Source organism: Hippocampus bargibanti, linkage group LG08 (assembly GCF_051943395.1).
Source record: "Hippocampus bargibanti isolate YZ-2025 linkage group LG08, ASM5194339v1, whole genome shotgun sequence".
NCBI lineage: Eukaryota > Metazoa > Chordata > Actinopteri > Syngnathiformes > Syngnathidae > Hippocampus > Hippocampus bargibanti.
Genome location: NC_142741.1, coordinates 19322940 through 19334412, shown reverse-complemented (window position 1 = coordinate 19334412; position 11473 = coordinate 19322940). Strand labels below are relative to the sequence as shown.

At 41.0% G+C, this 11473-nt stretch overlaps 2 protein-coding genes across 3 annotated transcripts; one reads left to right on the top strand and one right to left on the bottom strand.

The window, feature by feature from the left end:
* Positions 1 to 1512: 1512 nt before the first annotated feature.
* On the bottom strand, positions 1513 to 7983 carry gtf2e1 (general transcription factor IIE, polypeptide 1, alpha). The gene is made up of 6 exons (XM_089002664.1): positions 7841 to 7983; positions 7265 to 7560; positions 5759 to 5916; positions 3541 to 3736; positions 3192 to 3430; positions 1513 to 2394 (listed from the first exon to the last, which is right to left on the bottom strand). The coding sequence occupies exons 2-6, from the start codon at positions 7552 to 7554 to the stop codon at positions 1937 to 1939; spliced, it is 1341 nt and encodes a 446-aa protein (XP_088858790.1). The 5' UTR covers positions 7555 to 7560; positions 7841 to 7983; the 3' UTR covers positions 1513 to 1936.
* Positions 7984 to 8160: 177 nt separating this feature from the next.
* Positions 8161 to 10631, top strand: rabl3 (RAB, member of RAS oncogene family-like 3). Of its 2 annotated transcripts, XM_089002654.1 has the most exons (8): positions 8161 to 8233; positions 8591 to 8682; positions 8764 to 8893; positions 8980 to 9094; positions 9211 to 9361; positions 9581 to 9652; positions 10165 to 10203; positions 10339 to 10631. In XM_089002654.1, exons 1-8 carry the CDS (start codon positions 8188 to 8190, stop codon positions 10393 to 10395), a joined length of 702 nt encoding a protein of 233 aa, XP_088858780.1. In that variant the 5' UTR covers positions 8161 to 8187; the 3' UTR covers positions 10396 to 10631. The 2 variants fall into 2 exon arrangements, with proteins under 2 accessions (XP_088858780.1, XP_088858779.1); XM_089002653.1 differs by having other exon boundaries at positions 10165 to 10631.
* Positions 10632 to 11473: the final 842 nt, after the last annotated feature.

The window sequence follows — 11473 nt, the reverse complement described above, 5'->3', positions numbered from 1 at the left end:
AATCCAATTTAACATTCATTTTGTCAAAGGAAGAAGGGGCAGAAAACAAGCAGTAATTGAAGATGGTTGCAGGAGAGGGCTAGCAAGTATCACGAGGAAGAAAACCAACGCTAGTCTTGTAGAAGTACATGTAATTGAGTAGCTTTAGTTGTTTTTTTACCTCAAGATGGCACCGAGCAAGTAGCTGCCTTTACAGCAGGCCCTGTGTTTTGTTTTTCTATGTTTTCTTTTCCTTTGCTCTTACTTTCATCACTTTGCTGCTGTGAAATGGAAATGTCTCCACAGCAAAACTAATAAAGACAAATCCAATCCAATAGATTTCAAACCGTGTGTTATTAAGTGAGTTCGATTCATGCGTATTTTTCCTTGTCACTCGATCCCATAAAAAGCGAGGTGCATGTATAGATCCATCCATTTTTTTGGGCTGTCGGCGGGAGATACCCTCTCAGGCTGGATGTCAAAATTGTTGACATTTTTCTAAGTTGTCCTCCAAGCGATTAATTCCATTATACTAATCTGCTATGAGGCACCAAAAGCGGACAGCCCAGCCACAGTTTCGGCCTCTCAGGCTGGATGTCGAAATTCTCAGAACATTGACGAACAACCATCCATGCTCCCACGTATACCTTGGGGTAATTTAGAGGATGCAATCACCCCGAAATTCATGTTTCTGGAATGTGGGAAGAAACCACAGTACCCGAACAAAACCAATGCAGGGTCGGGGACAACCTGCAAACTTCAAACTAGAGCCAGAAATGAACCCGACACCTTTGCACTGTGAGGTCAACACACTTACCAGATGACCACTAACATGCTGTGCATTTACCTGTCTAAAAATTCATACATTGTGTACCTGATTTGAATGTAAATAAATGGCAAGTCTGCACTTCAAGCACATCTTTTGTTTCATCTAATTTCAAATCCGCTGTAGTTGTGTTTTCTTTTTTGTTTCAATGTTCGAAATATTCATGGAATGACTGCATGTAATATTATCTGCACAGGCTTAATGCCATTCCAGTGTTTTAACACCATTGTATAACCTCTGGCACGACTCAAAGGAGACCTACTGTGACTAACATAGCTCAGCGGCTAACCTGTAGTTGTTTTCCATATTGTGTCATAGAAATGAGAACATTAAAGATTAGATCTTCCACTCATGCACGCTGTGGCACTGAAGTCTACCAATGCTCTGTTCACAGTAACCCTTTTCTATCCTTTAGGAAAAGGCAGCAATAAGCATGTATCTCTGATACGCTGCCGTATTAACATGATGTTCCCCAGGCTGTTTTTTTTTTAAATCTCACCATGTTGATATAATAATAATAATAATAATAATAATAATAATAATAATGCATTTAATTTCAAGCGCCTTGTTTAGCCTGGCAAAATTGAAGCAGTCAAGATGAAAATCATATTGAAATAAGTAAAGACTTGAATGTCTCAATACAATTCTTCAAACTAAAAAAAACAGCACGTTAGCTGCAAGGGAAAAAATGTGTTTAAGACTGACGCACACAACACTTTGCTCTTATTTTTTTTAATTGAGCAATACTGTAACTTCAAGTCAACATGGGTTTCCTCTGGACAGACCCCCCTGTGTCCTGTACATGATAAATGAGAAGAGAGATGTCTTAAACTTGATAGCTGGCTCTCAATAGCTGTTTAAAATAAACAGCTGAAGAAAGAGACATTGGCATAAAATTCAGGTAGCTAGCTTGCAAGATATCGAAAATACTTGGGAATGAACACTATACACGCAGTCAACTCTGATGACACACTGCCAAAGCATGCGTGTCTCCTTTGTTCAATGAAAGAACATTGATAGTGAACAAAATAAGTTGGGAAGCAGCATCTTGGTAAGTGTGTCAAGGGGCCGACTATAAAGAGGCAGGAGGGTGAAGGTAAATTAATTAAAAGAGGAAAAAGGTGGATGAATTCAAAAGTACATATCTTGGAAGAGTTTCTGCCCCATTTCAATGTAGGCCTCTTTCTCCTGCGTAGACATCTGCTCTACCAGTTCTGGCCTCTGGCTCACCTCTCCATAAGAGAAGGGCCGGCCCCCTACCATCACTGTCGGCTCATCTCCCACCTCCTCAAAGTCATCATCATCCTCTTCCTCTTCCGCAACTCGTCGAGGTGCAGCAGCAGCTACGTGAGGGGGAGGAGCAGAAGTCATTTCTTCATCGGACTCACTGGTGTCGCTCTCAGAGTCGCTGGCATTGGCCGAGGCAGACACCAGCCCCCTGGTAGCGGCGTTTGCTCCGCCTCCACCGGGTCCTGCCACGGCTCGCTTCTCATGGATGAGCAGGGCCCGCATCACCTCCTCGTTTTCATCAGACTGGCCAGCTCGAGGATGACTTGCTCCGTCTTGGATCCCGGTTGCAGTATCTCCCCCTGTGAAGTGAAAATAGATGAAAAAAAAGAACTCAGGGCTTTTAATTTCTAGCACTAACGTGCAACTACGATGGAAATTAAGAGTTAACAATTTTTCAACTAAAACTTTTAAAGAAACTCACAAGCATGTGCCTGGGAATATTAATGAGCAAATCAGAAAATCAACCAGGCCGATGAATATTTCAAATCAAGCAATTATGGTTAAAAAAATCCGGTCAGGCCTGATTGGTACGTGCCCTTGGCTGTTGAAAAAATAGCTAGAATAGCTCAATGAAGGGCACAGGCAGAGAGAAACAATCTGTTTCGATTACACATAAATTGCCATGGCAACCAAAATAGGAAACTGATATTTTCTGAAGATTGTAGAAATGTCAGGCAGAATTTTGTTCCATTCAATCTTTAGAGATTTGAAATTGAATAACAAATAAAAGTGAACAGTACTATGGACTAGGGACAGCCGCAAAGCATGAAAATGTAGGTGTAATTGACACCCTCATGTAAAGGTTTATGACTGTCCATAGATACCACAAAGCACTCATTTTCTATTATACTGGAATGAAATGTCTCAATGAAGGTCATCTCCTCACTTTAACATGGTTCGCCTGCTACCACAAGATGGTGCACAATACTTTTAATTTGACATGACCTACACAAAAAATAGAAAAATTAGCTACTCTGTGAATTCATAGACTGCAAATCACTAATTTACAGGGAACATTGCACTGAAATTATTGTAACCGCCTCGGAATGTCAATAAATATAAAAATAACCTTAGATGACAAAAAAAGCACACTTACGATTCTTCAGCGTGTCCGTCTCGCTGTAAGCACCTTGCACTGTGCTCTGGGTCAACCAGACGGGCCTGTCCTTAGATGCTGTGCCCTCGCTCACTTGCTTCTGTGGGTCATCACGATCCTCCATACTGATGACAACATTCTGGGTGTAAAGGTCAGCGTAGACCGAGGCTTTGTTGGACCAGGCTTCCCGGTGGGGGCCACTTGTAGCGTTTGCAGCAGCTGCCGCATTGCGCTCACGACTGGAGAAAAGATCCGCATTATTGGCGTTCTGCTGCTACGATGAGTGAAATGAGTCAAATCGACTCGCGCTCGAGGGGTCGGTATCATGACTGAGATGGAGGACACTGACCTCTGCTTGAGGGCAGGTATCTCTGCGGGCTCAGGCTCCAGCAGATCATGAGACAAGTTCACATCCTCTGTCTCACGTAGCAGCACATAGATGGGCTCGATCTGTTCATTAAATCGTGCCACCAGTGTCCTAGCATCAGGGCACACGGATTCATCCTCTTCTACCTCTGTCTGACAGAATGTGCAACGGAACGTACCTGCATGAAAAAAAAGGCCATCTCGATATATAGTGACTGGAAACTAAAAACAACAAGCCCCTCGAGTAAAACTCCTGCTTCTGTTGCACATATGACATTCTGTTGTCAAAAGTAATTTCTGAACTTGACTATGCACATTTGACTCATGCACAGAATACAGTATTTACCTATACGGGTGTATACAGTACAGTATTTCCAGTGTATAAGGCACACTGGAGTATAAGGTGCACCTACAATGAATGGTGTATTTTCAAATGCAGTATAAGGCGCACTGTCAATGAATGAAAACAGTTTTCCAAATACATACATACATGTATAATATATAAATATATGAGAGTTTTCCAACTATAAGGAAGACGACACTATAAAATGCTACAGAAGAGGCTAGGGTTACGCAGTACTTGTTATACGGGGGCAAATGCAGTCGGTGGCTGCTGACAGTAGTTGCCAGACCTGTTGTGGCTCAATATGACTTTGCATATTAGGCGCACCAGCATATAAGGCGACCGAGCACCTTTTGAAGAAAATCAAGGCTTTTGGGTGGGCCTTATACACTGGAAAATACAGTACAGTGATACCTTGGCTTACAAACTTAATTGGTACCCAGAAAGGGTGTGTAAGGCGAAAACTGTATTGTGTGAGCACCTCTAACCCTACCCCGCCTCACTGCTGCATGTGTGCTGCTGCGTGTGTCCCCTCCCTCCTCTACCACGGATCTTGACCAATCACGTGCGGCTTTAACCGAAGACTGGGGGCGGGGAATAGAGGAAAAAAAAAGTTGGCTGCCATTTCAAGCTCCTTGTTAGGAGCTCCAAGAACCGGCTCGTTTGCAAACGACACATAACCCATTGTGGCACTCCGTGTGTTTCCCAAAAATAGTTAATATAACAAGATTATATTTTCGCAAATTTAACATTCATAAGGCAAAAGGTTTGTTAGCTAAAGCGTTCGTAAGCCGAGGTATCACTGTACTTAAAGGACAACCGACGTCTCCGGACAAGTTGTGTCCATAATTTGTAAAATGGCTTCAAATGACTTCTACTGGGCGTATTTTAATAAGATTCCACCGCATATAGCTATATTTTACGTTTTAAGACTCGCTCTGAATATTCAGGAAGTCTTGTTTTTGAGTTGGTGATGAGTCCGTACGTGACGTCATGAAAGGACCGCCCCCTGACCGAAAAAAGACACATTGTAGCAGAACTTCCATCACGTCAATGTATTTTGCTGTACATGTTTGGTCTGAGAACCGTGTTGCACCCAGAAGCCGCCAGAAGAGGGCATCCAAGCTCCATATAAGGAATTTATCAGCCTGTGGAAGCGGAGGTGGCCACTGGAGGTCGCCATTTTCTGCCTCTTTTTTTGGGGGTGAGATTTTCCCCCAATGTTGCCTCAAAATGGCACATATAATTCTTTAATCGATTACAAACATGTATGCTTTCCTCTTCAGAACTATTTCAATCATATTCATAACTGGATGTGTAACTAGAAAGCATATTCTCCGAATCTGAAGCCACGTCGGTTGCCCTTTAAAGGGAACCACTCAAAGTGCAGTGTGCTGACTGGAATGGAAAAACACAAAGTGTGACTTTTTTCAAAGTGCATTTCTGTGTTGTGTAGCACAGGCCAAGTTGATCTGCTGGATGCCCCCCCACTGTTGTGCTGTTACTGTCCTCTTGTTAACCTTTTCAATGATGGTGGTTACCACAGTGGACAGCTTGCAGTGTTATCAGGTTACAGGGTGCATGAAAGGGTTAGATTTAATGGCGGTTTACACTCGGGCGGGGTTTGGGACCTTATGTACACATCCTCTGCTTCCTGTAATGGGCCATCTGCTTCCCGTGATGATTTCACTGCCAATAATGGGAACTGTTCCAGCATTTAGCACAAGCCCTGTGTCTTTTTATTTTGGTGTTGCCGTTTGTGTTAAACACAAACATTAGTTCTTCCATTTTTTTGTAAATGACACAACATAGCACAAAACAAAAGTTACCTACTTGACAAGTAACAATAAAAGTTTACCTGTCATGGGGTCAAACAGCTGATTGGCTTCTAGATCAGTGAAAGTGGAAAAGCAGCAAGGACATCGGAATGAGGCCCGGTTGGTGGAGTCGCGTTCATCCGTCTCTATACGCCGTCTCATGTGATCCAGTTTGTACTTAACCACATTCACAAGAACCCTGTCATGGCAGATTGAAGATTAAAGTCACTTGTTATTCAATAATTAAGTTAACCAAACGCACAAAACTTCTCATTGCTGTACTTGAAAACAAGGGTTTCAGTACAACTTTGACATAATTTGTTTGGACCTATTTTTCACAGATATTTTGTCTATAAACAGGCTTTTACTTTGTGAGCAAACTAATTCTGCAGGGGCCAAATAATTATTGTCCACGATTGACTGAGCATATACTAGAAACAATGCAGAGCAGGGCTGGGAAACTGTACACATTATGAGTGGGTCTTTGATTATTTAAAAATAATAAATCTAGAAATTATTTAAAAAAAACATTTTTTACATTGTTTTTTCCCCACAAGAAACAACAACAAAAAGGAAGCTCCGACCCCCTGTTCTCACAAAGAAAATCTGCAACTATGGATTGGATTTGCCTTTTATTAGTCTCACAGTGGAGAAATGTACATTTCACAGCAGCAGTTATGAAAGGAAGAGGAAAGGAAGAAGTCGGAAAAACAAAATACAGGAGATGCTGGAAAGGCAGCCACTCTCGTAGCGCCATTTTGAAGTCAAAAAACAAAACAAAAAATGTAATAATGTAATAAAATTACGATTTACCGGTAGATGACAGACATGGTTTTGTTGCACCACACCAAGCATTTTCTTTGCAAATTTGGAATGACATAAAGGACAAATATAGCACATATATAATATTAATATATTGGGTGACTTTATTTTTTTGTAATTCTGCCTATGAGTTGATTTGGTGTTGAGCGGTTTTGTGCCATTTTTGAATGGTAATTTCGATGCACAGGGAAAAATGGTCAGGGATGGTCAACAGACAAGGTCAATGGACAGGGTTGGCGCCTCAGCATATGTGGCTATTGTATTGTTTGCAAAGGGGAGGAGGGGAAAGGACAGTGGCAGGGAGGGAGGGGGTGGGGGGAGAGAGAGAGAGAGAGAGAGAGAGAGAGAGAGAGAGAGAGAGAGAGAGAGAGAGAGAGAGAGAGAGAGAGAGAGAGAGAGAGAGAGAGAGAGAGAGAGAGAGAGAGAGAGAGAGAGAGAGAGAGAGAGAGAGAGAGACAGACAGACAGACAGACAGAGAAATACAGACAGACAGGGACATAGAGAGAAAGACAGCAAATGTGCCGTCATGTGTGGCCTTAAGTCACTGGATGAAAAATGGTAAACCTCCAGCATTAAGTTGAGCATCCCTCATGCAGAATATTACAAAGGTGCCTTAAAATGTGAATATTTGATGTCCTCTTGATGGTGGTGTCACCAATCTTCTAAAGTCAAGTGAAATACAGGCAAAGGGCCAACAAAATAAACCACGATGAACTATTACTCACCTGTAATTGATGAAATAGTAGTTGTGTCGAGTTGCCTTGCCATCCGGGGTAGTCTCCACTCTCATTCGACACTTGACGAACTTGTCAGCTTTCAGTGTGTTGAGTACAGAGCGCAGTCTTTTCCTGTCAAACTTGAGCAGCTCCAGCATGTCCTCCTCCCGGACACATGGGTTGCGAATGAGTACGTCCAGTGCCAAGGCATGTTCCACTCCGTAGAAACCCCTCACCACCATCTTGGCGAGACGCTTCAATGCGGCCGGTACCTCGGTCAAGAGTTCTGGTTCGATCATCTTGTGCTGTGGGGGAAGATGGTCCTAATGATTTGGGACTGTATTTTTTTCAAATGCATGTAAGCCTTTGTAAAACCTTACAACATATGCTAATACCACGAGTATTCTATCTAGAACTAAACACAAATGGTTGTGTTGGACACTCTGAGGAGCAATTACTCTCATAGTCTTAACTAGATATGGAATCAAAATAATTTATATTAAGAAAAGGGAAATTTATCAATGTTAAAATACAACAGCTACGTGGAAACCATGCTGATATTGTTTGCTCATGGTTTCAACTTACCTGGTTCTCAGTTATACGCAGAAGGGACCACCTTTCTCTATTCAGGGAAAGCACATCTTCCGAAAATAATACGGAACACACGAGGTTTAAGTTTATCGCCAGCGAACTTTGCTAGCATGCTTCCTGGCTAAATGTCGAGCAGCTTCTCCGGAAACAAAACGCAAAATTGGAACACGACTATTTTGTGCAAGTTTTAATTGGCTGATGGGAGCGCAGGCACCCAATAAAAATGTACAATGTTCATACGTTAATTCGTAAACGACCAATAGCATTGACATACATTTAACATGGGTGGGGCTTGTGATGTTTACTTCCGGGACGGCACTGTCAGCCACTCCAGTCACATAATGGCTACTCTTGATAGAGTTAAAGTGCTCGTTTTAGGCGATTCCGGTAAGTACGTTCGTTTTGAATGACATAGTCTTGAAGACAATCTACTTAAGCATATTATAGTGCTTTTCTCCAAGGTCATCTCGGTGCAGTAATTTATAAATTTAGATAGCTTTGCATGCAGCCTGTACTACTAGTTTGTTTATACACAGTACAAGGCAAGTGATGATGGAGGCTTAATATGAATAATTTGAACATTCCAAACGATTTTTTTCCCGATGTTGCGGTTAACACTGTATTTTCTATTAAATGACGATACAAACTACAACTTGTCTACAAATAAGTGTTGTTCTAATTGAATGAGTTATTGCATTTCATTCAAATGGTCATTATTTTACTTGCTGCTCGGCATGTCCACAGGTGTAGGAAAATCCTCTTTAGTACATCTTTTGTGCCAGAACCAGGTTTTAGGAAATCCGTCATGGACTGTTGGATGCTCGGTCGATGTACGGGTAAGTGTACATTTAATTATATCACAAATAATTAATGTGACTTTTGGAATCATCCGTGGTGCATTTTATGTGTTTTTACAGGTCCAAGACTATAAAGAGGGAACCCCAGAGGAGAAGGCGTACTACATTGAACTATGGGATGTTGGGGGCTCTGTCGGCAGTGCCAGCAGTATTAAAAGCACAAGAGCCGTGTTTTACAATTCAGTCAATGGTAGAGATGCATCCCTGCCACTACCGTATTTGTTGACGAGATAGAGCTTACTTGTCCTTTCAGTTTGACTGTTGTTATGTTTTCAGGAATTATTTTGGTGCACGATCTGACAAATAAGAAATCCTCTCAGAATCTCTATCGTTGGTCACTGGAAGCTTTAAACAAGGATTCATCTCCAACTGGGGTCATTGTCTCGAATGGGTACGATTTTATTTCCCCCACAATCATTAGGTTTTCAAACACTGGTTGACACAGTGTCAAATGATGCATATTTTTAGTTATCAACGAATAGAAAATGATACTGCATTCTTTTGTAGTGACTATGACCGTGAGCAGTTTGCAGAGAACCCAGTGCCGTTGCTTCTCATCGGCACTAAGTTTGACCAGATTCCTGAGAACAAGCGTTGTGAAGTTCTCACGCGGACGGCATTCTTGTCAGAAGACTTCAACGCCGAGGAGATCAATCTTGTATGTCGATCTTTTTTTAAATTTTATTCCTAAAACTGCTTTTGGAGCTGCAATAGCTCGCTAATGAGACAGCTAAAAGGATATGGTGACCTCTAGTGGTTTGTGCATGGTAAACATTCATAATACATCCGGGAATAATAGTATCCAATGTGTTCATAGATAAACCAAATCTACCATCTCAAATGGTTTGGGGATGAAACATGTGCTTTATTTCTATAGGACTGCACAAATCTAAGATACTTGGCTGCAGGCACATCCAATGCAGTGAAACTTAGCAGATTCTTTGACAAGGTAAAACAGACTGACACGCATGCAACCTATTGCCTATCGATCATCTAATCTAGAGCACTGAATTTGTCATATTATCTAGTGTTTTAGATAGACATGATATTTGATTTGGAAAATTGCAATAAATAATAAATTCTATGACTTTATTAAGGAGCTAATAGTGACGCTTTCCAGGTAGGTTGAAATGAACATAAATAGAGTAAGGCTAATTACTGTAATTTGACTAACCTTTGAGGCATATGTATCCACTCAATGTTGGTTGAACTAACTTGTATATTATGTGTGAGCATAATTTTTATGGGAGGGGTGTCAAAATATACCTCTTCTACAAAGGGTAACGCCACAGGGGGTGCAAATCCCCATACAATAATTACTTGTATCCAAAAAGCATTTAGCATTGCATTTCTTAGCAAGGCCACGTTGTCGCTCCTGCAGCAGTGATTCCCTGTTGTGTACATGCCAGAAACCAACTTCATTTATAACGTGATGAGCATCCATGTTGTATTTCTGAACAGGTGATTGAAAAAAGATACTTCACCAGAGATCCAAGTCAGGTGAATTGCACCTTTCAAATCTTTATTCCTGTTTGTTTGAAAAAAACATATTTTATTATGCAAATACTGTTTTGCCTCACAAAATGTTCCGCCCTATGTCTATAAGTATGAACGCATGTGTTACATGTCTCGCAGATGACAGGCTTCACAGACCGAAAGCGCTTCAACTTCAAGAGTTTGCACTATGATTGAATGCAGTGTGTGTAGTCTCACTTTTTTGTGGATTTCCCGCACACTTGTCTTGCAATCGCCGTTAAATGCATTTTTACTTTGGTTTCTTCTTTGTAAATTAATACAATGTAACCATTATTTTTTTTTATTAAAATTCTGTGTAAAACAGGCATGTCTTGTGATCAAAATAATTGTTTTTTGCTAAACCATTCAAAATGTTGTCTTTTCAATGTATTAAAAAAGCAAGTCAAACCAGACGGACTATTTTTGTGAATTTTTGCTCAAATTCAACTTTCATTTTCATGATTACAAATCATTGTAAATGTGTAAAAATACACACACTACAGCCAATTATAAAATTCAACATTTTAGTCTGTAAATAATACAAGAAAATATATATGGTTGTATTAAGTTCATCCTGTCTTGATATCTAATTTAAAACAGATTATTTTCTTACAGACAGTGTATATTAGGTGTTCAATTACCTGACTCTGACGACGGCAGAAGTATACACCGAAACACGTCAGGTAATTGAACACCTAATATGCACTGTCTGTAAGAAAAGAATCTGATTTAAACAAGAAAATATATGTTGATATACTAAACACACTTGTAGCATAGGAGCTGAGGGGTTTGCTGGAGCCTTTCCCAGCCTTTACCCTTGGGTAGTGACCGAGGGGCACCCTGAACCGGTTGCCAGCCAATCACAGATCACACAGGGATGAACAACGCCCACACTCACTTCTACGGAAAACTTGGAGTCTTCAATTCGCCTGCATGTGGGAGGAAACCGAACTCCCCAGAGAAAACCTACACAGGTACGGGAAGGACGTGAACTCTAAACAAGAACACCAGAGCCAAAATCTAACCCTATACCTCTGCACGGTGCGGTCAACACGCAAATCCACTCATTCACCGGGCTGACCGTGTTTCTTAGGATATAACATTGTATTCTAATGTTTCCAGTGACAACAAGAAGCTAAAGGAAGAAGAATTGGCAAAGCAGACATCTATATGAGACCACACATCTGACAAAGCACATTCAAGTCATTTCCATTTATCTTGCATTTGTTTTATCTTTATGCAGTATTGAATGCAA